General features: G+C 39.0%; 1 protein-coding gene and 1 long non-coding RNA gene across 10 annotated transcripts; one reads left to right on the top strand and one right to left on the bottom strand.

Moving 5' to 3' along the window:
* Positions 1 to 558: 558 nt before the first annotated feature.
* On the bottom strand, positions 559 to 5,256 carry LOC134807213 (uncharacterized). Its single transcript, XR_010147036.1, has 2 exons — positions 4,979 to 5,256; positions 559 to 4,358 (listed from the first exon to the last, which is right to left on the bottom strand). It is a non-coding gene; the product is annotated as an uncharacterized LOC134807213 (long non-coding RNA).
* TIAL1 (TIA1 cytotoxic granule associated RNA binding protein like 1) lies at positions 3,670 to 25,502 on the top strand. Of its 9 annotated transcripts, none has more exons than XM_009459336.5 (13): positions 3,670 to 4,537; positions 7,485 to 7,546; positions 12,691 to 12,787; positions 18,325 to 18,474; positions 18,710 to 18,764; positions 18,925 to 19,012; positions 20,927 to 21,002; positions 22,088 to 22,196; positions 23,179 to 23,274; positions 23,380 to 23,464; positions 23,712 to 23,835; positions 24,165 to 24,304; positions 25,124 to 25,502. In XM_009459336.5, the coding sequence occupies exons 3-13, from the start codon at positions 12,776 to 12,778 to the stop codon at positions 25,248 to 25,250; spliced, it is 1,062 nt and encodes a 353-aa protein (XP_009457611.1). In that variant the 5' UTR covers positions 3,670 to 4,537; positions 7,485 to 7,546; positions 12,691 to 12,775; the 3' UTR covers positions 25,251 to 25,502. The 9 variants fall into 9 exon arrangements, 7 of the variants coding, with proteins under 7 accessions (XP_009457611.1, XP_016774975.1, XP_001154534.3 ...); XM_016919486.4 differs by having other exon boundaries at positions 3,673 to 4,537; positions 18,376 to 18,474; XR_010147035.1 differs by lacking the exon at positions 7,485 to 7,546 and adding an exon at positions 24,010 to 24,068 and having other exon boundaries at positions 3,747 to 4,537; positions 18,376 to 18,474.

Raw genomic sequence — 25,502 nt, 5'->3', positions numbered from 1 at the left:
ACAAGAATGTTCATAGCTGGCTGGGCGTGGTGGCTCACGCCTGTAATCCCAGCACTTTGGGAGGCCAAGGCGGGTGGATCACCTGAGGTCAGGAGTTCAAGACCACCCTGGGCAATATGGTGAAACCTCGTCTTTACTAAAAATACAAAAATTAGCCGGGAGTGGTGGCGGGCACCTGTAGTCTCAGCTACTCAGGAGGCTGAGGCAGGAGAATCGCTTGAATGCGGGAGGCGGAGGTTGCAGTGAGCCGAGATTGCACCACTGCACTCTAGACTGGATGACAGAGCAAGACTCCGTCTCAAAAATGAAAAAAAAAAAAAAAATAAAGAAAGAAAGAAAGGTTAAAAAAAAAAAAGAATGTTCATAGAAGCATTATTCACAGTATAAAAACCTGCAAGCAACCCAAATATCCATTAATGAGAAATCAGACAAATGTAGTATATTTATACACTGGAATATCATATAATAGTCTAAATGAATGAATGATAGCCATAAAATATGGCTGAATCTTATGTGTGTTAATTAAGTGAAAAGCAGTCTCAAAAGATTACAAGGACGTAATTTTTTCCTTTGTAATAAGACTTTTTAGAGCAGTATTAGGTTTATAGAAAAATTGTGCATGAAGTACAGAGTTCCCATGTGCCCTCTCTCCCATTACAAACAGTTTCCCCTGTTATTACTGTTTTATATTAGTGTTAACAAGTGTATCCATTCATAATTGATACATAAACTTCAGTTAATCATAATGTATCAATATTGGTTCATCAATTCCAACAAATGTACAATTGAGGAACAACTATTGATACATTATGATTAACTGAAGTCCATAGTTTACATTAGGACTCACTTTGTGTGGCACAGTTCTATGGGTTTTGACAAATGCATAAGGTCATGTATCCACTATAAGAATATCATACTGAATAATTTCACTACCAGTAAAAATGACCTGTGGTCCACCTATTCATCCCTCTCTCCTTCCCTGATGCCCGGGCAACCACTGAGTTTTGCCCTTTCCAGAGTGTCATATAGTTAAAGTTGTAGCGTTTACAGCCTTTTCCAACGGGCTTCTCTTGGTGATGTACATTTAACATTCCTCCATGTCTTTTTGTAGCTTGAGAGCTGTATTAGTCTGTTTTCACACTGCTGATAAAGACATACCCCAGACTGGGAAGAAAAAGAGGTTTAATTGGACTTAGAGTTCCACATGGCTGGGAAGGCCTCAGAATCATGGTGGCAGCAAGAGAAAATGAGGACGATGCAAAAGCGGAAACCCCTGATAAAACCATCAGATCTCGTGAGACTTATTCACTACCACAAGAACAGTCTGGGGGAAACTGCCCCCATGATTCAAATTATCTCCCACCAGGTCCCTCCCACAACACATGGGAATTATGGGAGTACAATTCAAGATCAGATTGGGTGGGGATACAGAGCCAAACCATATCAATAGCTCTTTTTTAAAAAATCACTGAACAATATTTCTTTGCATGGATGTGCCACCTGGTATGACAGTTTATCCATTCACTTATATCAAGGACATCTTAGTTGCTTCCAATTTGGGATGATTATGAACAAAGCTGCTGTAAACATTTGTGTGCAGGTTTTTATGTAAACATGTTTTCAGCTCATTTGGGTAAGTACCTAGGCATTATGTTTAGTTTTGTAAGGAACTGACAAGCTGTCCTCCAAAGGGGCTATAACATTTTGCAGTCCTACCAGCAAAGAATGATAGTTCCCGTTGCTTTTCATACTCACCAGCACTTGGTGGTGTTAGTGTTTTGGATTTTAACCTTAATAATTTCACTGCCAGTAAACATGCCCATTTTAACCATTCTAGTTTGTAGTGGGCATATTCTTTTTACTAAGTTAAAAAAAAACTCAAATATACATGTATATACATATGATTTTTAGGACTATGTACATGTGGAATAAAACCTTGTAGAAGGAAAGCAAGAAATAGTAAAGACAGGATTCAGAAAGATGGTTACCCCAAGCGAAGGCAGGGGTGTGTGTTATTGTGTGTAGGAGGTATAGCATAGATACAGATATAAACTCGTGTCATTATAACTTTTTAGTGTGGTGGGTTTGTGGCTATAATCAAAACTAAAGTAATAAAGGTGGGTGCGGTAAACTGAATAATGGTCCACCAAAGATTTCTATGTCCTAATTCCCGGAATTTGGGAATGTTATGCTAAAAGGGACTTTGCAGATGTGATTAAGAATCTTGAGATAATCTTCGCCCAAAGTAATCACAACAGGTTCTCGTAAATGAAAAGGGGTGGCAGGAGAATCACGATGTACGTACAGAGGCAGAGAAGAAAGAAGATACTGTGCTTCTTTTCTTGAAGATGGAGGATGGGGCCAAGAGCCAAGGAATGCAGGCAGCCTCTAGAAGCTGGAAAAGGCAAGGAACCAGCCCTGCCGACACCTTGATTTTAGCCCAGTGTAACTGATTTTGGACTTCTGACTTCCAGAATTGTAAGAAAATAAATTCGTGTTGTTTTAAGTATCTAAATTTGCAGTAATTTGTTACAGCATCAACAGGAAACTATCACAGCGGGCCAGGCATGGGTTAATGAATTGGATTATAATTAAATCCAGTTCTACACCTAGGTCCAATTAAAAACATAGACAAAACCTTTGAGTGGCTCCTCACTGCCTGGAAGAGAAAGCTCAAATTCCTCAGCATGAAATAGATTCTTGACAACACGGTTCTACAAGGTCCTCTCTAGCTTTAGTTCCCTTCCCCCCACTCCCGCCCCCATCCCCAGCCCATACATTTTAGCCATGGGTCCTGGCGTCTGAGCCTTTTGTTGTTCCTACGGACTCTTATGGGGCTCAACTCCTTTGCCGTGTCTCTATGAAGTCTTTCAGATTGAAATTTCCTCCCCTGAAAATGGACAACATAAGGGCTTGCTGCATGGTTGATTCTGCTTTCAAGAGTAATGTTCAGTGGCACGCATATGCACCGCCACTTGCAGAGGTCGACATGCACTTAGTACATGTCGGCAGAAGCAACTCTTAAGCCATTACTAACCGGGGCAGTTAAGTTCTGGCAATGGGCTGAAAGATCTTTCTTCATCGCCACTCTTCACTAAGCTACAAGACCAAGTACTTTCTCCTGAAGGTACTTAGAGGAGGAAAAAAGCACACCAGGAACTGTTGTGGGGGGTGAGAAGACAAACTCTACAGGGATGCAGAGCTAGTGTGAACATGGCTTCCCCTATCTTCATGCAAAACTGCGTTTCTAGCCCACATGACTGATGTCTGTAAACGCAACTTTATGTCTGTGCACGTCTCTGCCCAAGGATTTTTTTTTCTTTTAACTCCAAGAATACAGGGGGAGTTGGGCAAGTCATTATAATAGGGCTCCTCTTCTTACCCCACTATCCGATGAGACACTTGATAGGGAAACCTCTGAAACTTGTAAAGCAATTTACAAGCAGGCCACCTACTTGTATTTAACAAATAGGTTAGAAATACCTATTTGTGGGAAATCGCGCCCCCAAAACACCCCAACCCCTCCGGGTCCCCGCCAGCACAGCCTCTCTTCTGACTGTCGCGCGAAGCGGCGGTTGACTAACGCGAGCCAGCCGTTCTGATGAACACAGGAGGGCCGGACGGCTCTGCTGGCTCGGACACCACGCGGAGGGAGAGTGCTGCCTGAGCCACAGTTGAAGAAACCGCTCTCGGGCTGGACGAAGGCGGAGCAGCAGCTCAGACTGGGCCAACAGAAGAGCCTTACAATGCCTGGAGCAGTCCGAGGACAGCCCCCGGCGCGAGGCACTCTGGGACTTGTAGTTCGCTTTCCCAGACAGCGCTTTTTCCCACTTGGTCTCCCCGCCTTTCAATGTCGCTTTTATTCTTCCCTTTACCTCCCAGCCCGCCGACTTCCTGGTCGTCGCACGTCCTCACGTATGACTACACTACCCAGAAGTCTCCTCTTCACGTCCCAGCGCGGGCGGGCGCCGGCGGCTCCTCTTGACTACAGGTTCCAGAAGTCCTCTGCAGAAGTGCTTCCCTCTCTCATTTCCAGGACCACAATTCCCAGAGACTTCGGCTTCACGACGTTTCTCTTTTTGCCCGATCTCTCCCGGAGCTGGCTGGGCTTCGGCCGGCCAGAGGCCCACAGCGACGACGTGATCCGTCGTGAGCGGGTCCCAGGGTTTCCTCGGCGGCCCTTTTTTCTCTCCCCTCGGTCGTCCCCCTTGCAGGCTGTCGCGGCTGGCCTGAGCGGTGACCTGGCGGGTCGCGCCTGCGCTCTGCCCTGTTTCCTGCCTGGCTGGTGGCGGCGGCCATTTTGTTCATCCTCCTCCTCCTCCTGCTCCTCCTGGTTGGAGCGCAGTGTCCGGAGCGGGCTGGGGGGAGAGAGCCCGAGAGCAGGGTTCGGTGCCTTTTCCTCTGTCCCCAGCCGGTGCCCAGAGCCCCCCTCCCCTTCCTCCCCACCCCCCCCCTCCCCAACCCTGCCCTCCCCCTTGTCCCGGGATCGCTCCGTCGCACCCACCATGATGGAAGACGACGGGCAGCCCCGGACTCTGTGAGTACCCGAGACGAGGGGTGTCAGGCGCCAAGAGGCCCGGGCACCGCGGGACGCTAAGGGAGGGAGCAGGAGAGACTGGGCCGAAGCCGGGACTCTAGGCGGCTCCCTGACCAGGGCGGCGTGGACGCGAAGTGCATTCCTCATCTGTCCCCTTTTCCTTGGGAAGGAAGTCCTCCCTTCCCCCAAACAGTCACTTCCTGGGGTCTGGGGCTTGTCTCGACCTTTTTCTCTGGCGTCCTTCTTTGCATGCCCTCCCTAGGCCGGGTTTCTGCACGGCTGAGGCTGTCAGGCCCAGGAGAACTCCTGCACCCCCTCCGCGTTGGACGCCCTGGGCTGGGCCTGGAGCTGCCGGCGCCCACGGGGGAAGGGCCTGGCGGGGGTGGGATTGGGGGTGGGCCCGGGGGTGGGCCCCGCGGGCCCTGAGGAATTAGCACTCACCCCTTCCACGTCCTCAGCTCGAGTCGCTCCCAGCTCTTCTCCCCAGCTAAGCTCTCGGAGGAAGCAGGACACTCTTTCACCACTCAAGCCCCTTCTCTCTTTATGCCCCACGTGCCCCCGCCCACGCTGTCAGAAACACCCGCCTAGCGCCCGCTACTTTTGAAGTACATAAGGGATACCTTTGGCTGCCCGAGCATCTTTCCCTTCTTGGATAAAGAAGTTTACTTTGAGCGCTCCCTACGCTAAACTGACAACCAGTTGTTAAACTCCTTTTGCTCTCTAGGTGTTGCCTCTTCCTAATCTGTTTGTGCGTCGAAACCTTCAGAGTTGGCTAAAATTATGTCTTCATCCGCTATTTGATGTGTGTCTTCTGAACGCTTTTTCTCCTGTCTTGCTGTTGCTTTTTACCTGAAGCTCAATCTAATGAATGAATTCCATCTTCCAACCACTTAATTCTGGTTTCCTTCCTTTCCCAATGAAGAGTGATGACTCAGCATTTGCATTCCTTTCTGAATAGTGTGGCACTCCTTTGCTCTGCATCTTTTTTTTTTTTTTTTTAAGTCTGAATACTTTTTAATTAAATGTTTAAATTGGGCACCCTAATTTCCCGGCCTTTCCAGGTCTAGCACTCCTACCTTGAGTACCAAGGAGTCAGATCGCTGCTTTGTTTCTCTTGCCTCTCCTGGTATTGATAGGATCATAGTCCACTTGGCTCTGCTGTCTGATGGGGAAATTGCTTTTTAGGGAATAGATGAAGGTGGAGGGGCACTCGAGAAGTTTGACTAGCTTCACATCTCTTCACTCCTACCAAAGAAAGGATGCTCAGTAAAGAAGATAGATGTTCAGTATTGATAGAGATTTTTTTGGTGTGGCCTTGTACAGGAATAAATGTGTTCTCTAACGTCTCACTGAAGTATCCGTCCCGTTTTGAGAATCTGAGGCCTACTGAAGCACATCAAATGCTTCAGTGAAACGCCTGCTTAATAGAACGTCTTTGTGTTTTGTGTTGTCTTCCATTTCTGCCTTCTCTCCCTAGAAGAAAGAATTGGGACACACTTTAAATTTGTCCTTCAGGCCGGGCGCAGTGGCTTACGCCTGTAATCCCAGCACTTTGGGAGGCCGAGGTGGGCGGATCACGAGGTCAAGAGATCGAGACCTTCTTGGCCAACATGGTGAAACTCCGTCTCTACAAAAAACACAAAAATTAGCTGGGCGTGGTGGCGCGCGCCTGTAGTCCCTGCTACTCGGGAGGCTGAGGCAGGAGAATCACTTGAAGGCAGGAGAATCACTTGAACCCAGGAGGCGGAGGTTGCAGTGAGCCGAGATCGCACCACTGCACTCCAGACTGGTGACAGAGCGAGACTTCGTCTAAACAATTAAAAAAAAAAAAAATTTATCCTTCAACATCTGTTGAAGCCAAGACTTGGTGTTGAGTTACAATGTGTACTTTGATATAAGCATCTGGGAAAGCTAGACTTAAAGACTAGCTAACATGTATTTAACAAAGATAAAAGTTACATTGTATCTAAAAATCTGAAGTATCATCACACACTGAATGATTGATAAATACTCATGGCAGGGGTCTCATTTACTGTATCTGTTCCTTACCAAGAGGAATCTCTGGTTTTGTAGTGCTAAAGAATGTGCTTTTTTGATGTCTTTTATTTATCTTTGCATCTGCCTTGCCTTCATCCCTATCAGAGTTTCTCCAGGGGAATAATAAGCTAACTTCTTTGTCACTTATTTCCTTCCTCTACCTTCTCTAATCTCTTGTTCTTTCTTTGAAACACAGTTAAGTTGTCTATGTTTACAGTTCTCTAAAACTGTGACATATGTTCATATGAATAAATAAACATCTTAACTCTGTTGTTTTGTATGTCAGTACGTGTTTACTATTCTGTCTTCCTTTTTCCTTCTCCCACCCTTTTCCATAGGGCCTTTTTTTTTTTTAAGAGAAGGACTACTACATCTTCCTAGGTCTTACCCCCACAGCACTTAGTTCACTGCCTGGAACATAAGAGGTACTCAGAATTTCTACAATGATTATACTTCTTTCATTAAATTAGTATTAAGTTCTTTTTTAAAAGTCCTGGTTGAACTAAGATTGTAGGCAGACATTACTGTCACACGTGGTGCAGTCTGTTGACTTTTATATATTTTTTAAAACCTTCAAATGTAAAATCTTGAGATAAAAGCAAATGTTTAACAATTGGGATTTTTATTAGAGTTTAATACAAATAATGCATAGTTTTTCTAAGTGTACGTTTTACATATTCTCAAAGGGTTCTATTAGATATAAGTAACATGATGAAAACTGAACATGATTTTAGACGTTGATATCTAGTAGGGTTTTATTTTATGGAGATCTTATATTTTACATTGTGAGCTATGGATTAGGTTTTTCCAGTGGCCAGTATGTTTTAAAAGAATGTGTTCTTAACAAAGCTTATCTTAAATTGTTTCCTTAAGATGCCTGTGTGTTACTAGTGAGGTTTTTTTCCTGCAGACACACACAAGCTAAGACATATGGTTCTATCTTCAGAAAACAATATGGTGTTTAGAGCCTAGGTAGGTCTTTAAATATTCATTACCTACAGTATTACTAATTTATTTGATGGTATTTAAAGTGGCAAGAATTGCTTTGATGTTGAGCCTAAATTTCTGTTTGTCATATAGTTGCTTTAAAGGTCTGTTTTCTGATGTTCTTCATTCTCATTTGACATTTATTTTGGGGTATTATGCATTGAGTAACTTGTGATCTAAAAAAACAAACAAGATCATGCTGTGTAATACTGGTGTTGGAACTGGACTGTCTGACACCTGCCTTGTGGGACACACGTTTCAGGCTTGGGTTGTGTGTATCTTTGTAGTGCAGTGATTTGATCCATGGTATATCTGAATCTACAATATGACACTAAATTGTAATAGTGTTTTATTGTAGCTTATTTTATTTTCTTCATCTGTCTGATGCACCAAAATTGCTAGGAATTCGTGTAATACCATGTTACACAATCCCTTCCTTTAAGGCTATTCTTTCTTCCTGGAAATAAGCTAATGATTTAGAGTATAATCTGAACATCTAAGAACAAAGCAGAAGAAAATTCTATAAACTATTACAAAATTGACTGGCTATACCATGGATTTGGCTATACTGTGGCTATAATCAAGCCCCTCATTCAAATTCAACTTAATCATATTCTTTGTTTCTTTAAGAGAGAGAGAGTGAGTGTGTGTGTGTGAGAATATCTCATATATATAGTTGGTCAATTTAGTTGTACCTCCTGCAGCTATCTTCCATCATGCCTCCTTCCTAAAATGAAGTACTGTACCGACAAATTGAACAATTAATTAGAGATCTATTGAAGGATATTATTGCAAAATCTCTTCTTGTATAGGACTTGTCAAGAACAAAAGCAAAACTGTTATGGAAATTTAGCTATAGTTTTTTGTGTGAAAGTGCTGATAATTTCAGCCTTGGTAGGGCTACTCTTTTCAGAGTGAGAGCACATTCAGTGTTGAAAAAGTGTCATTAGTCTTCTGAAAGGCATGATATTCTTAACTTAAAATTCTGCCCAGTCGGACACAGGAAGTAGTTTGGCAATGTGAATTTCTGCCTACTGTGAAACTGCTAAGTTTTTAGCCTCAAATTGGATTTTAACCCTGATATTAGAGATAAAGGTGTCATTTTCAGTTTTTAATGCTTCAGTTCCTACAGTTCCTGTTCTTAGAAGACAAAATAGACTCTAAGGTATGCCTCTTCTAAATTTTTTCCTTGAGTTAAAAATCATTTTGGAATTTCCTAAGTGTTTACTCTTTGAATTGACCTCTCAATACAAAAATTAGAGCCATATATCTTTTTTCTGTTATTTTGTGTATGTTCTTTAGGTAGCAATTATATATTTAAAGACTTGGCTCTTTAGCTTGACTATTTCATAACCAGAGCAGAAAGAAAGTGAAGTGTAGAAGCTATAATTTGGAACGAATAAAGATATCATTTCAATGAACTACCAAGAGATGATCTTACTAGGTCAGGCATTGAACTTTGTCTTAAATATTTTTGTTAGTATTTACTTTGGGACAGATTATTTTATGATACTGTAAAAGTACTTAAAATAGAATAGTACAGTATTTTAAAAGCTATACAATACGTCTCTCAAGTGTTATGATGCACGAAGGCAAATGTAAATGAAGAGGCAATCTGAAATTTGGGTACAAGAACTCAGTAAAAGAAAAGACAGTCTGAAATTTGGGTAAAGTTTAGGTGAAATTATATAGTGAATCATGGCCTTTTAATCCTGGTAAATTAAGATATTGTATGTGTTGTTATGGAAGGCCTTTCATGTTAGTTTTTGAAATTTAGTTTGCTGCTTAACATTTAACTTTTAGTGGAGATAATTTGAAAAATAGGAAACCTTAATATTGGATTTTTAAATAAATATTTCATGACATTCTAAACTTAGATATTAACATTTTCATCTTTGCCTTCAGTGCTAGAAATGTAAATTAATATATCTAAATATGCCTCTAGAAATTCTTCAAGATCTGTAACTGGCGGGAAATAGGTTGACTTAGAATAAAGATTTATTTTTTTTTTTTTTCAGATGGAGTTTCGCTCTTGTTGCCCAGGCTGGAGTGCCATGGCGCGATCTCAGCCCACTGCAACCTCCACCTCCCGGGTTCAAGTGATTCTCCTGCCTCAGCCTCCCCCAAGTAGCTGGGATTACAGGCGCCCGCCACCATGCCTGGCTAATTTTTTGTGTTTTTAGTAGAGACAGGGTTTCACCATGTTGGCCAGGCTGGTCTTGAACTCCTGACCTCAAGTGATCCACCTGCCTCGGCTTCCCAGAGTGTTAGGATTACAGGTGTGAGCCACCACACCTGGTGGAATAAAGATCTTATTAAGCAGTGACAGCTTTTTTTGTGACTATTAGATACAGAAGGTAACTAATTCCAATACAGTTTTTCCTGAAGAAATCGATGTTTAAACATTAATGGAAATTTAAAACTATTTAAATCATTTTAAATGTGTTATATTAAAATGATAATTCTATTTTAATTTTGTTATTAGCTAGCTTCAATATGTGAAAACCAGTTTTATCCATCCTTCTTTTCTCTTAGAAGTGAGCTAACTAGCCCTTTAGGCAAGGAGCATAATGTTTAGAAGCTCAAGATCACTTGTTCGTTTCTCTTTCTTTCTTTCTCTCTTTCTCTCTGTCTCTCTCTCTTTCTCTCTTTCTTTTTTATTTATTTTTTTGAGATGGAGTCTCACTCTGTCGCCCAGGCTGGAGTGCAATGGTGCAATCTCAGCTCACTGCAACCTCTGCCTCCCAGGTTCAAGCGATTCTCCTGCCTCGGCCTCCCAGGTAGCTGGGATTATAGGTATGCGCCACCATGCCCGGCTAATTTTTGTATTTGTTGTGGAGACAGGGTTTCACCATGTTGGTCAGGCTGGTCTCAAACTCCTGACCTCATGATCCGCCCGCCTTAGCCTCCCAAAGTGCTGGGATTACAGGCGTGAGCCACCGTGCCTGGTCACTTGTTCATTTTTCTTACAGATAGGTCTACTCTGTACAAAAAGAAATCATTTCAGAGATACAGGCTCACAAACCCCTATGAGTTAAGAAGGGGCAAGCAGCCTATCGCTGGCTCGTAACCCAATAATAACCTTTTAGTCCTGCTGGAAAAAGTATGTCACTACATTGGCCTGCTGATGGATCAGCTCTTTAATTACGTGGAAAAGGTGGCATAGTGGACGTAAAACAGTTTGTCACTTGTTTAGTCCTCTAGTTAGGTAATATTGGATGTGTGTTTCAATTTTAGAGCAGGTACACTAAGGTTATTAGTACTCATTGCAATAAAATTCTTAACTGGAAAATCGCTACTAATTCTTAATTGGATCTTTTCAGTTTTTTACTTAACCTAAGCTTTCTCAGTCTATTTTTCCCTTTGAGTATTCCATCTTAAAGCATGTTGTGTATTTAATGTGGCAGCTATGTTGCAAGTCTTATTTTGGTCTTAATACTCAGTTTCCAGATGTATATTACAAGTAGAAAAAGAAATTTACTTTCCAGAATGAACTTTGTTAAATTTTACAGATATTGTTTGGTTTATGAGGTTGTTCATAACAGATGCAAATTTGAGGAATTATGTGTAGAATACCAGAAAGACTTTAGTGTTTGGCAATTTATTTAGATAAATTAAGATAAATCCATAGTACAAGACATAAACCAAGGTGGTCATCTCTGTGTGATGAAGTAGCATTTTTTTCTTTTCTTTTTTAAACTTTCCTGTATTTAAAATCTTTTACACAAAACACATTCAATTGTAATTAGGAAAAAAAACCCAAATTTTTAAGTGTCCATAGTCAAAAGTATGCCTGGATTTGTCTTAGTTTTTCTCTGAATTTCTTAAGAAATCTTTGTATTAGCTTTTTTATCTACATTAAGATATATTTTGTTGGCTGGGCATGGTGGCTCACTCCTGTAATCCCAGCACTTTGGGAGACCCAGGCAGGTGGATCACTTGAGGTCAGGAGTTTGAGACCAGCCAGGCCAACATGGTGAAACCCCGTCTCCACTAAAAATACAAAAATTAGCCGGGCGTGGTGGTGCACGCCTGTAGTCCCAGCTACCTGGGAGGCTGAGGCAGGAGAATCGCTTGAACCTGGGAGGCGGAGGTTGCAGTGAGCCGAGATTGCACCAATGCACTCCAGCCTGGGTGACAGAGTGAGACTCCATCTCAAAAAAAACACATATATATTTTGTTGATTCTGATGCATTTTAGACTAGGAAATTTTATATTTTACCCTGCTCTCCTAAAATGAAACAGTGAAGACATCATTGCAAACAACCTTACTCAGCCAAAAACAAAACAACAAAAACCCTCCACCCTCTGTATGTTTTACTATAACTTTAATTCTGTTCTTTGTTCATGTAATTGCTTTGGTTGGGAATCTAAGATAAACTCACTTTATGTTTAATATCCTATTACAATCAGATGTTTTAATGAATTAGTATTTGTTGTATGTGTGTGTGTGTTATAAATTATTTTTAATTAGAAATTGTAGTTATCTTGAGACCAGTTTAAAATTTTAACAATTAGAATAAGATGAGAAAATGATATCCAGGGTACAGAATAATAATGCCATTGGGGTATACAAGATCACATTGATTTGTTCTTTAAATGTCTTTCAGAGTGGTATTTTAGTGGCCTAAGAACAATTGTTGCTTTCCTAAATAAGGGTTAATCTTACTTTCATAGGATCAGGTTTAATTGGAGAAATTTTGTTGAAAACAGAGGAAGTTAAAATGAAATAAAAGGTGGCCGGGCGCAGTGGCTCACGCCTGTAATTCCAGCACTTTGGGAGGCCAAGGCGGACAGATCACCTGAGGTCAGGAGTTCAAGACCAGCCTGACCAATACGATGAAACCCCGTCTCTACTAAGAATACAAAAATTAGCCAGGCATGGTGGCATGCGCCTGTAATCCCAGCTACTTGGGAGGCTGAGACAGGAAAATCGTTTGAATCTAGGAGGCGGAAGTTGCAGTGAGCTGAGATCATGCCATTGCACTCCAGCCTGGGCAACAAGAGCAAAACTCCATCTCAAAAAAAAAAAAAGAAAGAAAGAAAGAAAAGGTGATGAATTGGATGATAACACATTAGAGCCAGAGCTAAAGGAAAAATTGCTGATAACGTATTTTTTTCTTGTGCAGATACGTAGGTAACCTTTCCAGAGATGTGACAGAAGTCCTTATACTTCAGTTGTTCAGTCAGATTGGACCCTGTAAAAGCTGTAAAATGATAACAGAGGTAAGATCTTCCCAGTTCCATGTGCTGACAATTAGCATGATGGGTTGATTAGCATGATTTTAAAATTTCATTGTAAGCCTCAAGTTATTCTGGTGGAGAGATTTGTGTTGTGTTGACTTATTACTTTGATTTGGCTGACAAACTAGGCTTAGAATGGAGTTTTATTTAAGAGGGCAAAGTTTCTGTGCTGTTAATCTCAAACGGTCGTTCTTCATGGTGTGGTTATCTTGAAGTGATTCTGCTTTCAGAACATTATTAGAGCTCATTTCAGAATGGTGAAAAATTGGAAAGTATTTCATACAATTCCAATAAGAATGTTAACGATTTAGACAGCATGTGTTCATGTGCGAGAACACGAAGTTATTATGTGTGTAGTGTGCAGCACCGTTCGTCTCGTGTGTCTGTAGCAAATACTTACCTTTTTATACTTTCCTGCTAAGACTGTAGCAGCACCCAATTAGTCATGTTTTAGGCTTTTCTTCCTTGTGTTTTTGTTCACTGATCAGCTTTCTTTTTTTTTTTGGACTATTTCCTATGTACTAGATACTGCAGTAAGTGCTAGAGATACACTGGTGAATAAAGATAGTTCCTTGGCCCAGAGAATTTTACAGTTTAGTAGGGAGACAAAGGAGTTAGCAGGCACTTAGGAAGTAGGATAATAAATGCTCTAGAAGCAGACAACTTAAAGTGCTGTGGGAGCAAATGTGTATCCAGTGCAGCCTTAGGTCAGTGAGCGGCTTCTTGGAGGACTCACTGCCTAGGCGGAAACCTTAAAAGGATAGTAGTACATACTGGCTAGAAAGGAATTGAGGGAAGAAGGGATTCCAAATAAAGGGAACTTTGATCCAGGTTGGTAGGGAGAGCAGGAGTGCTTGAGACAGAGAGGGAAAAATAGAACCCGTAGCATGGTTGTAGTTAAAATGGAATTAGTCATAAGAGATGGCAGGAGTTTATGGAAAGGGCTAGAAACTGTGCTAAAGAGTTTGTTTTATCCTGAAACGGAGAACTGTTAAAAAACCTTTAAAGTGCATTGGCCTTTTGATTGTCTTTCCCAAGTAATGACAATCATTATTTTGTTCTGGTGTATTATATTTTTCCTTCCTGCCTTTAATTATTTATTTGTGCTTTCATCGATCAAAAATTTCCTTTGCACTAGGCACTATACAAGGTACTGGAGATATAATGGAGAGACAGCCAAATGAGTTTCCCAAGCAAATAGGGATGTAAGCCATGAAGAGAATAAAACAGAGTTCTGTGATGATTGGAGGGTTGGTGCTATATAGGCTAGGTGATGAGAGATGTCACCTCTTTGAGCTGAGATGAATAACAAGATGGTGCTATCTATGGTGAGAGCTGGAGGCAGAGGAAACAGCAAATACAAGTCTTGAGTTGGTAATGAACTTGTGTTTGTGGAATCAAAGACCGATGGCTAGAGTTTGGTGAGGGATGGAGGGGAGTTAAGGGAAATGAGTCTAACAGCAGGATTCAGAATCACAGGACATTATGGTCCATGACATAGTTTAGGTTTTACTCTGATTGCAGTGGCAGACCAGTGGAGGGGCTTAAGCAGGGGAATGAGGTGCCAAGATTTGCATATTTAAGCTTACTACTTTATGTAGAGAATGACTGTTTTATGGAGAATAGATTGTAGCGGGCAAGAGCAGAAGGAGAAAAACCATCTGGATTTTCTTCACTAGTCTAGGTAAGAGATGATGGAGGCTTATTCTCGAAAGTGCTAGCCGAAGTCAAGATAAGGACAGAGGTTGATAGATTTGGAATATATTTTGGAGGTAGAATTGATAGGACTGGGTTGGCTGTGGGACATAGGGAAAGGAAGAAATCAGGAAATACGCTAAGATTCATGTTAATGCAGTTGTATAGATGGTAATGCTATTTATTTGCTAAAATGGGGGTGACCTGATGGATGTCACCATGGGGAGTGGTGGGAATCAGAAATTGTGTTTTGGATGTTAGATTTAAGACATGAATTAGACATCAAAGTGGACATTAGATTAGGCAGTTGGATAAAGTAGTTTGGAACTCTGGAGAGACCAGTGCTGAAGCTTGCAGTGGTATTTGAATCCATGAAGCCATGGGACTAGATGAGTTCACAGAGAGAGAATGATGGTAAAGAAGAGCACAGAGGCCGTGAGGTCTGAGCCCTGGACAAGCTCAACATTTAGAGTTTGAGTAAGGGAAGAAAGATCCTACAGTGAGGAAACAGGAAAACCAGAGTGTGGTAGGAGACAGAAAAGAATGTTTAAAGGAGGATGGTGGTCAACTGTAGTGAATTCTGCTTGGAAGTAAAGATTAGGATGGAAAAGGAATCACAGAAGCAGCAGAGAGGTCATTGTTGAGCTCAACATGCAGTTTCAGTGGCATGGTTGGCTTGGAAGCCGACAGAAGTAGGTTTAGGAGAGAACGGGTTGTGAGAAAGTGGGGAAAGACTCACTAGAAAATTTTTGAGAAACATTTGATAAAGATTTATTTTAACTATTTTTTTAAACCCCATGTATACATACAGCTATTTGAAGGGTAGAGGGACTCGAAATGAATTTTCATAACATCCATATTCTAGAACTCCTAGATTTGAGCTTGTAAAGTCTCATATTTCTCTGTCTTGACATTTACGTCATCCAACAAAAATTGGTGTCAACGCTAAATAAGGTAGGGACATAACGGATTTTTTTTTTTTTTTTTTAAGAGACAGGGTCTGACTCTGTCCTCCAGGCCGGAGTGCAGTGGCGCCATCATGGCTCACTGCAGCCTCCACCTCCTGGGTTCAAGTGATCCTCCCACCTCAGTCTCCCAAGTAGCTGGGACAGCACCGCCACACCTAGTTCATTTTTAAATGTTTTTGTAGAGATTGGTTTCACCATGTTACCAATGGTCCCGAACTTCTGGCTGGTCCCAAACTCCTATGCTCAAGTGATCCTCCTGCCTCTGCCTCATCCTCCTAAAGTGCTGAGATTATAGGCATGAGACACTGCACCCAGCCATAATTGATTTTTTTTTTTTTTTTTTGAGATGGAGTCTTGCTCTTTTGCCCAGGCTGGAGTGCAATGGCATGATCTCGGCTCACTGCAGCCTTGGCCTCCTGGGTTCAAGTGATTCTCCCGCCTCAGCCTCCCAAGTAGCTGGGACTACAGGTGTGTGCCATCACGCCCAGCTAATATTTTTTATTTTTTATTTTTTTGTATTTTTAGTAGAGACAAGGTTTCACCATATTAACCAGGATGGTCTTGATCTTCTGACCTCGTGAACCGCCCACCTCGCCCTCCCAAAGTGCTCGGGTTACAGGCGTGAGCACTTTTTTTTGAGACAGAGTCTGGCTCTGTTGCCCAGGCTGGAGTGCAGTGGCACGATCTTGGCTCACTGCAACCTCTGCCTCCCAGGTTCAAACGATTCTCCTGCCTCAGCCTCCTGAGTAACTGGGATTACAGGCGCCCGCCACCACACCCAGCTAATTTTTTGTATTTTTGGTAGAGATGGGGGTCTCACCATGTTGGTCAGGCTGGTCTCGAACTCCTGACCTCAAGTGATCCAGCTGCCTCAGCCTTCCAAAGTGCTGGGATTACAGGTGTGAGCCACTGCGCCCAGCCCATAATTGATTTTTAGGATGTCACTTGGTGGTGTAAATAAGAAGCTACCAGAGGGTATAAACTCTAGCAGAGTATCTAGCAGCTATTTATTTTTCTTTCATAAATTTCATTTCAGTATGTGAAAAATCCTTTTTCCCCCATAGTTTTATGATTTTTTTTTACTTTAGATGTTGTTTATCATAGATTCTAGCTTTCCTTATATAATACAAATATATATTATTGATTCTAAGTCAAATTTTTTTAGAATTTTAATATCTCTGACAGTTGGGATGTGACTTAGAAATAAGTGGTGTCTTAAATTAGATGATATGCAGTGTGATGTGAATATATAAAATATGTGATGTCAGTGAATATATGTGTATATATACATGCACATGCATACATTGATTGGGAGCTGGCCTACTATTAGATAGATTTGAAATTGGTATTCACGAGTAGACTAGTTTCCTAAAGTGTATGGGATTATCATAGATCTACTATTGGACCCCTGTATGTTTTGCTGTGATTATCAATGTTTTCCTTAGAGACCACTGGGGCAAAAGAGATAGGAGTGAAAGGAAAACTCAACTAGCACAATTTTAGCCTCTTATTTATTTTGATGTCCTTTCTTCAATGAATATTTATGGTAAATGTAATAACTCTTTTACAAGAATTTAAATGTGTGTTTTCATTTGAAGTCTTCCCCCATTTCCTTTCTTTACCTCTTAAGAACAGCATTCACGTGGCTACAACAGTAGGATTTTGTATGAGAGCCCATAGTTTTGTTGTCAGTATTAACGATCCCACTTTTTTTCCCTCAAGGAAATGCCTTCTGGTTCCTTTGCCACTATTGTTTAGACGTCTTATTTTGGATTTTTCTTCTAAAACTTTCCTGGAATGAAAAACTGTTATGGTTGAAAAGATCTTTATTTTATCTGGTATATTTATCCCTTGTAAGTCCAGCTAGAATTCCACATTTTAAATATTATTCTTATAGGGCATTTTACATTGAATAATGATGGATGTTTTTAGCCTTACATAAAAATATGTATTTGTACAGTTGTGCAGCTATTCAGTACAGGTTGCAGTTTCATAGAAATTCATTTCTAGTTTGGTTGTCAGGTGAGAATGTTGCTATAGCTTAGGTAGTACTACTTTCTTCACATCTTTATAAATGTGTTTTAGGTAACTACTGTCAAGCACAGGGTTGCAGAATATATTTAATATAGATTTTTTATATGGTGTTCTTATGTAAAATTGTAGCTTTGTCTTGGAATATTTTATTCAGATACATTTTCAGAACCTCTTTTCTTGATCACCGCTGTTACTTCTCTGATCTTTGGAAGACCAAATTCAAAGTATATAGAATCTTCAGTACATTAGACTATTTTGGAAGGTAGGGAATTCATTTCAGTAGCTGGTTATAAAGCTTAAGTTTTCTTGTTTTTATTTTCATTCTTTCCATATCCAGAAAAGAAATCAATAAAATTCAGTCTTTGTAGCAGCATAGAATTCCATCATTTGTAGTATTGATCCTAATTTTGATCAGTAGTTTATGAAGTTGGTTCTTGCTGTATTTCTGTATCCTGGGATACCACTTATAGAGGATTATGATGCATAAGTAGAACGTAATTTAAAAATAATATTGGAGAAGGAAAGTAGTGGTAAGGAGTGGTCCTCATCAGATCTGAGTTTGAGGTTTTGTTTGGTTTAATATAATCTTCTATTTTATATTTAACACACTTCACCAGAATTCTTTATTTTCATTTAATACTGATGCTCATGATTCTACAACTGCTTTTATAGTTCCGTTTGAGTTCAGCAGTATTCTGAGGTGCAAAGTCAGATTTAGCTTTAAATCTTATTTAAAAAGTGTTAGGCTTTCATAAGCTTATGCAGTCTCACCTTGTATATTCCCAGCTATCAGTAATGTTTTTTCCTGGATTTTCTTCTCAGCAACCCGATAGCAGAAGGGTCAACTCTTCTGTTGGATTTTCTGTTTTGCAGCATACAAGCAATGACCCATATTGCTTTGTGGAATTTTATGAACACAGAGATGCAGCTGCTGCATTAGCTGCTATGAATGGGAGAAAAATTTTGGGAAAGGTAAGATAATAGGATGATGGCACCTTATGAGTACATATATTTGCATGTCAAACTAGTTTGTATTCTTTCTAGGCAAATTTTTGAACAAATATTTGGCTGCTGAGTGATGGTTTTGCTTTATTCAGCTTAGTGCTTTTACAAAAATAACCCTGCTTGATAAATGATTTAATAAGTGGTAAGTGTTGTAACTCATGACATGCCTAATAATTTTATTAAATATAATCTTTATTTTTAGGAGGTCAAAGTAAACTGGGCAACCACACCAAGTAGCCAGAAAAAAGATACTTCCAGTAAGTACTCCTGCTGCATTTTACTGTGGAAGAGTTCTGAAATTATCCAGGAGGCATTACCAGCTTAAATAGGGTTTTTTTTTCCTCCTCTAGAGTTGCCTTAAAAAGGTTTTAGTGGCTGACTTCTTAAGTATTTGATTACCAAATGCTCTGATTTCAGATCACTTCCATGTGTTTGTTGGGGATTTGAGTCCAGAAATTACAACAGAAGATATCAAATCAGCATTTGCCCCTTTTGGTAAAATATCGTAAGTATCATAATCAGTACTACACTCAGTCATGATAGGCAGAATTGTATATGATTAACTTGTAATTGAATTAAGATTTTCTTTCTCTAGTTAGTATGGTTTTGTTTTGTTTCTTATTTTTTATTTATTTATTTTGGTTTGTTTTGAGTAGTGGATGTTGTTGAAAATGTTAATGTCATTTCAGTGTCTTGGGGTCTCGTTTTCATCTAATCCTGTGTATAATATGTTAAAAAAAATTTAAGTGATTCTGTTTGTTATCTTTGAAGCAGATGTTTGAATGGTAAAACTTATAAAGTCTAGCTTTTTGTCATATGTTTTCAAAATTTGGTGGTTTAGGATAATGAGTTAATCAAAAGTAAATGTGATTTATACTATGTAAGAGTTCAATAACTTTTATAGGAGGAATTTATAAATGGGGGAGAGTAGGTAAATCCTTGGATATATTGTGATTAAATTGGAAATGTTCATGTTTTATTATGATAAATGTGTTTTTGATATTTTAGCTGTAAGTGAAAAGTACTATTATACTATTAAAATGTTTCAATGTATGAGTCATAAATGTGGGATTAATTAGTAGATGTTTTTGTTAGTGATATTTGATTCTACTAGTTAAGAGGCAAATGTGGTTTGATTTTTAACAAATTTATGCTCAGATTTTACTGTTGTTACTTGGTAAAAAATATATTGGAAAACTAAAAATGGTTATGAATTGTAAAAAATGTTTATCATAATTTATCTTTCTGATTAAAATCAGTTTATTTTGTATATTTCCTGTAGATTTAAAATAAACATGTTAGTACTACTTTACAGGAAAGTGTTTCAACTAAGAACAACAGTATTTTCTCTATACAATTTGTTGCTCTATAGATTTAATTTCTTTAAAAGATGTAATTCTTAACTTTCTGTTTTGATATTTGCTTTGCTTTTTAATCTAAATGTGGTAAGTAGTACTATTTTAAAAATCAATATAAAAATAATACAGGTTGCTGTTTTTCAATCTTTATTTATACCTGAGACCTGCAGTTTTTCTTAAGTCCAAGTCACAATTAAAAGTAATAGCATTCTGGTTATTTTGCAGAATTGCTCATAAGAATGGACAGGATCTTGAAGGCTAACTGCAAGGAACTGTGCACACTGGAACTCAGTTGTAGATTTTTTTTCTCATTTCTATTTATTCTTATTATACATTATTTATATATACATATTTTAGTATTTACATTTTAACATTCTATATTCAGTGGAGTTCTATATTTCCAATCATTTAACTTACTCACTAAAATTTCTGTGTAAATTTGTTGTTTTCGTACTGGTGTGCTTAGCATTGTTGTTAGTTTTTTATTCTCCTTTCTTAAATTTCTGAAAATGTCAATTTTTCAAAATTTACAGCTGCCCAAACTCCAAAATGATGGTAGAGAATTGACCAAGAAAAATAAAGAAATCTGTTAACAGGCCATGTATGCCTTTTTAATTCCTATTTTTTCCTCTTTTTCAATTTTTTAATATTTCATATATTTTGTATCACTAGGCAGAAGACATTTAACTATTTAGAGATTGCATGGTAAAGTAGTTAGTATTGTTACAGTAATTTATAGAATCAGTAAACCTTAGAGGACACTAGTAAATAGAATATTAGAAAGGGAAACTGTTGTTCCTATTAATCTTCAAATTTGAGCATTTAGTTTAGAAAGCACAGGCTATTTGATTAGGTTGCATGTTTATTACATGTTTTTGTCCTACTGCTTTTTTCTAACAGGTAAAGAAGCATTAGGGAGAGTTCAGGAATGGTTGTAGTTAATTAGGGCTAACTGGAATTTTATTTTAAAAATGCTCACAATACAGTGTGTGTGGTTCCTTTTAGTTTTTATTTTGAGGGTGGCTCTTACTTCCCTCATTTAGCTGTGCTTCTTTTCACAGGGATGCCCGGGTAGTTAAAGACATGGCAACTGGAAAATCCAAAGGCTATGGTTTTGTATCTTTTTATAACAAACTGGTACGTTCTTCCATCTCAATTTATATTTTTTAATACTAAATTTAGTCATTAGTTACTTAATGTATTGAATCTGAAACTTGAATATACTTGAATGTTAACTACAAACACAACTTTTATGTAATGTTATGTATGTTTTAATAATAGAGTATAATTTCATTCCTCTTTCATAAACTCGAAAATAAATAGCTAGAAAAAGAATGATTATACTATAAGAAAGATAATTAAAATTGCGTTTGTACATTGGTAAAGGTCAGATGGATTTAGAAGTAAAGCCCAAGTCTAGGACAGACGAGCTAATCTGAGAATTTAGAGGGTAGGTAAATTATATTCAGTTTTAACCATGAAAATCTCAGTTTTAACTCTTCCTTTTAAATTATTACTCATACTCTTATATAACTGGGATGTGAATGACTACAACAAATTATGTAAATAAAAATTTAAGCAATTCATCTTGATTTTTGCATATATTCTTTGCAAAAGGGGTACCAAAGTAAGCATTTGCATTAACTGTAACATTAAATAATAAAGTGGGCTTTGATTTTAAAGCAGTTTCAATAACTTAAATCAACTTTTTTTTTTTTTGAGATAGAGTCTCGCTCTGTTGCCCAGGCTGGAGTCCAGTGGTGCCATCTCAGCCCACTGCAACCTCCACCTCCCGGGTTCAAGCGATCGCGCTGCCTCAGCCTCCTGAGTAGCTGGGATTACAAGCACGTGCCACCACACCCAGCTCATTTTTATATTTTTGGTAGAGACATGGTTTCACTTGGGTTCGCCAGGCTAGTCTCAAACTTCTGATCTCAAGTGATCCTCCCGCCTTGGCCTCCCAAAGTGCTGGGATTACAGGTCATCTACATTTTATTGAAGTGGTAAGATAAAGGGCCAGAGTATTCTGTTTTTGCTTAGATTGAATCTCAAGTTCAAATCATTTTCTAATTGGTAATAGTTCAGTTTTGTTTTGTTTAGGATATTTAGTAAATTCATCTACTGATTTGTATGGAACCAGCAGCGCCGATATTTTATTTCATCTTACTGAGTCTTATTTATCACTCTTTTCTTTGTGATTGTGCTTTCTTTTTTATCCATAGGATGCAGAAAATGCGATTGTGCATATGGGCGGTCAGTGGTTGGGTGGTCGTCAAATCCGAACCAATTGGGCCACACGTAAACCACCTGCACCTAAAAGCACACAAGAAAGTAAGATATGTCCACTGTGTGTGTTAAAATTATAGATTCTTCACAAAATCATATATCATGTATTCATCTAGTCTCAATTTCTAATTTATTTATGTAAGAGACAGGGTCTTGCTCTGTTGCCCAGGCTGGAGTGCGGTGGCATGATCTTAGCTCACTGTAGCCTGAAACTCCTGGGTATAAGTGATCCTTTCACCTCAGCCTCCCGAGTAACTGAGACTACAGGGACATGTCACCATGCCCAGCTAATTTGTAATTTTTTTATAGAGACGGTCTGGTTACGTTGTCCAGGCTGACGTAGTATTTAATTAGTGTTGCAAGACACTAATTATTTCATTTTATATTTCATTATCTGAAAATAATTGGGCTGTGGTATAAGTATTTTTGGAGCTGTGAATCACCTGATTTTATAGATCAAGTCTGTGTCAAATCATAGCATCAAGAAAAATTATGTTTTCTCCTCCCATTGAGGCATATCTTTTTTTTTTTTTTTTTTTGAGGCGGAGTCTCGCTCTGTCACCCAGGCTGGAGTACAGTGGCGCGATCTCAGTTCACTGCAACCTCTGCCTCGCAGGTTCAAGCGATTCTCCTGCCTCAGCCTCCTGAGTGGCTGGAATTACAGGCGTGTGCCACCACACCCAGCCAATTTTTGTATTTTTAGTAGAGACAGGGTTTCACCGTGTTGGTCAGGCTGGTCTCGAACTCGTGACCTCGTGATCCACCTGCCTCAGCCTCCCAAAGTGCTGGGATTACAGGCGTGAGCCACCGTGCCCTGCCTTAATTTTTGTATTTTTAGTAGAGACAGGATTTCGTCATGTTGGCCAGGCTGGTCTCGAACTCCTGACCTCAGGTGATCTGCCCACCTCAGCCTCCCAAAGTGCTGGGTGCCTGGCCTGAGGCATATCTTAATAGTATATAGTAATTAACAAAAGAGTTTTATAGTACAATATAACAGTCAACGTTTTTGTTTTGTTTCTGCATACAGACAACACTAAGCAGTTGAGATTTGAAGATGTAGTAAACCAGTCAAGTCCAAAAAATTGTACTGTGTACTGTGGAGGAATTGCGTCTGGGTTAACAGGTACAATGTTTGGTTTTCTAATCACCTCTGAGGAGCTTCATCACTGTTCATATGAATTTCGTGATACACATGAGCCATGTTTTATTTGTATGTTTTGTTTTATAGATCAGCTTATGAGACAGACATTCTCACCATTTGGACAAATTATGGAAATAAGAGTTTTCCCAGAAAAGGGCTATTCATTTGTCAGGTAACACTCTACTTGAAATATCATTATTACTCTTACATTTGATTCATTCCTTTCACTTATGTTCTCCAGGGTATCAGTGTTTGTTATTTTAGTGCTTCTTTGCAGTATAGAAGTTTAAGCTACCTACCTAATGTACTTTAGAAAAAAAATACCAACTTGCAGGTGTAAACTGATGAGTTTCCATGTTATTTATTGTGTTAGGTTCTTAAAAAATAAAAGACAAAATCATATCATTTTTCTTTCTTAGATTTTCAACCCATGAAAGTGCAGCCCATGCCATTGTTTCGGTGAACGGTACTACGATTGAAGGACATGTGGTTAAATGCTATTGGGGTAAAGAATCTCCTGATATGACTAAAAACTTCCAACAGGTAATTCGATTTTTCATAGCATTCTTTAAGGTTTCCATCTTACATGTCACATAAAAGCTTTGGAAACTCTGTAAAATAAACAATAAAATAAAGCATATAGCTACTTTCAGTTGATTGTATTTCAAAATTGATTATTTGCGGTATTAACTGAATCTTAATACTTTCTTTTCACAGGTGTCACCACCCCAATAAACTTAGACAATGATAAATAACAGAGTCCTATTCACATAAGGGTGCTTACTTAGTTTTTCTCTTCCTTGTCTCCCACTCTTTCTTCATATACGGTGTTTCTTATGTGTTCCCTAAAACAATACTTTGCTTTTTCCTAGGTTGACTATAGTCAGTGGGGCCAATGGAGCCAAGTGTATGGAAACCCACAACAGTATGGACAGTATATGGCAAATGGGTGGCAAGTACCGCCTTATGGAGTATACGGGCAACCATGGAATCAACAAGGATTTGGAGTAGAGTAAGTTGTTTGGGTTTTTCCAGTATAGAAACGTATGGTTCTGACAAAATAAATAAAAGTGTGTTTTCCTAGGGAGAATCTATTTTAATTATATACATTGAGCTATTTGGCATTATGAGCATTATAGAAACAAATCTAACAAAATATGATTTATGAGGCTAAGAAATTACTTCTCATTACCTAGGTGGAAAGGGGGGATTGGGGTAACATTTAGTGTGTCCTATGATCCCTGTAAGCAGTTGGTAGAATTTGACTTAGATTTCTGATACACTTTTATTTATTTTTGCATGTAAAAGATCTTTGTCCAGATATATTCAAAAGTTTGATGGTTTTATGCCTATGTGGTATGTGTGAGAAATCTGAGGTTTGTGTGATACAAAGTAACTGGCCTTTTTTTTTTTTTTTTTCTTTTGTTGATAGAGTGGTTTCCTCCTTTGTAATTCCCCTGCCCAGGGCCAGCCCATAGCTTTATTTTCTGATTTCTTCCTTTGAGACTGTTTCCAACATGAACTTGTTTTTAAAATTTCTTATGTAATAGATGATGTGTTGAATCATTCACAATTTTTAAAAAATTAGTTTGCAGATACTCCTCAGACATCAGTGTGTTAAATTGTGGTTATCTTAAAAATATCAAAGACTAATACTGGAATATGTATTCTACATATATATCATTTATTTCTTTGATCTTTCTATTTGTTGTAGGTGTGTTGATTTCTGGTTTTCTATTCTGTGATTAGGCTCTGCTTGATTTTTGTGTAAATACATATGTGATTTTTTTTTTTCTTGTGTTTGCTGAAGATTTTTTCTTTTTCTTCCAAGTCAATCACCTTCTGCTGCTTGGATGGGTGGATTTGGTGCTCAGCCTCCCCAAGGACAAGCTCCTCCCCCTGTAATACCTCCTCCTAACCAAGCCGGATATGGTATGGCAAGTTACCAAACACAGTGAGCCGGGACTCTAAAAAAAATTGTAATTCATGATAGGCTTCGATTTCCTGTGACACTCTGAAGACATGAAAGTAGACATCGGAAAATGAAAATATTTATTTTAAAAATTGAAATGTTTGGAACCTTTAGCACAGATTTGCTTTGGTGAAGGACACATGTCTTCTAGTTCTGCCTTTTTAAGTTTTTGTTCATGATGGATATGAACATGATTTTTCTTTGTGTACAAAAACTAAAATAAAGTCAATAAAGACAA

This window comes from Pan troglodytes, chromosome 8, assembly GCF_028858775.2.
Source record: "Pan troglodytes isolate AG18354 chromosome 8, NHGRI_mPanTro3-v2.0_pri, whole genome shotgun sequence".
NCBI classification, from domain to species: Eukaryota; Metazoa; Chordata; class Mammalia; order Primates; family Hominidae; genus Pan; species Pan troglodytes.
The sequence above is the reverse complement of the archived record's forward strand: the minus strand, read 5'-3'. Positions and strand labels throughout refer to the sequence as shown.

What these genes read in the sequence shown, in the direction of transcription:
- TIAL1 (XM_001154768.6), top strand. Translation starts at nt 3,747, where the DNA reads ATGCCTGGAGCAGTCCGAGGACAGCCCCCGGCGCGAGGCACTCTGGGA. An exon ending in GGAGAAAAATTTTGGGAAAG is followed by an intron (nt 18,475 to 18,709) that starts GTAAGATAATAG and finishes CTTTATTTTTAG; the next exon opens with GAGGTCAAAGTAAACTGGGC. An exon ending in CAACAAGGATTTGGAGTAGA is followed by an intron (nt 24,305 to 25,123) that starts GTAAGTTGTTTG and finishes TTTTCTTCCAAG; the next exon opens with TCAATCACCTTCTGCTGCTT.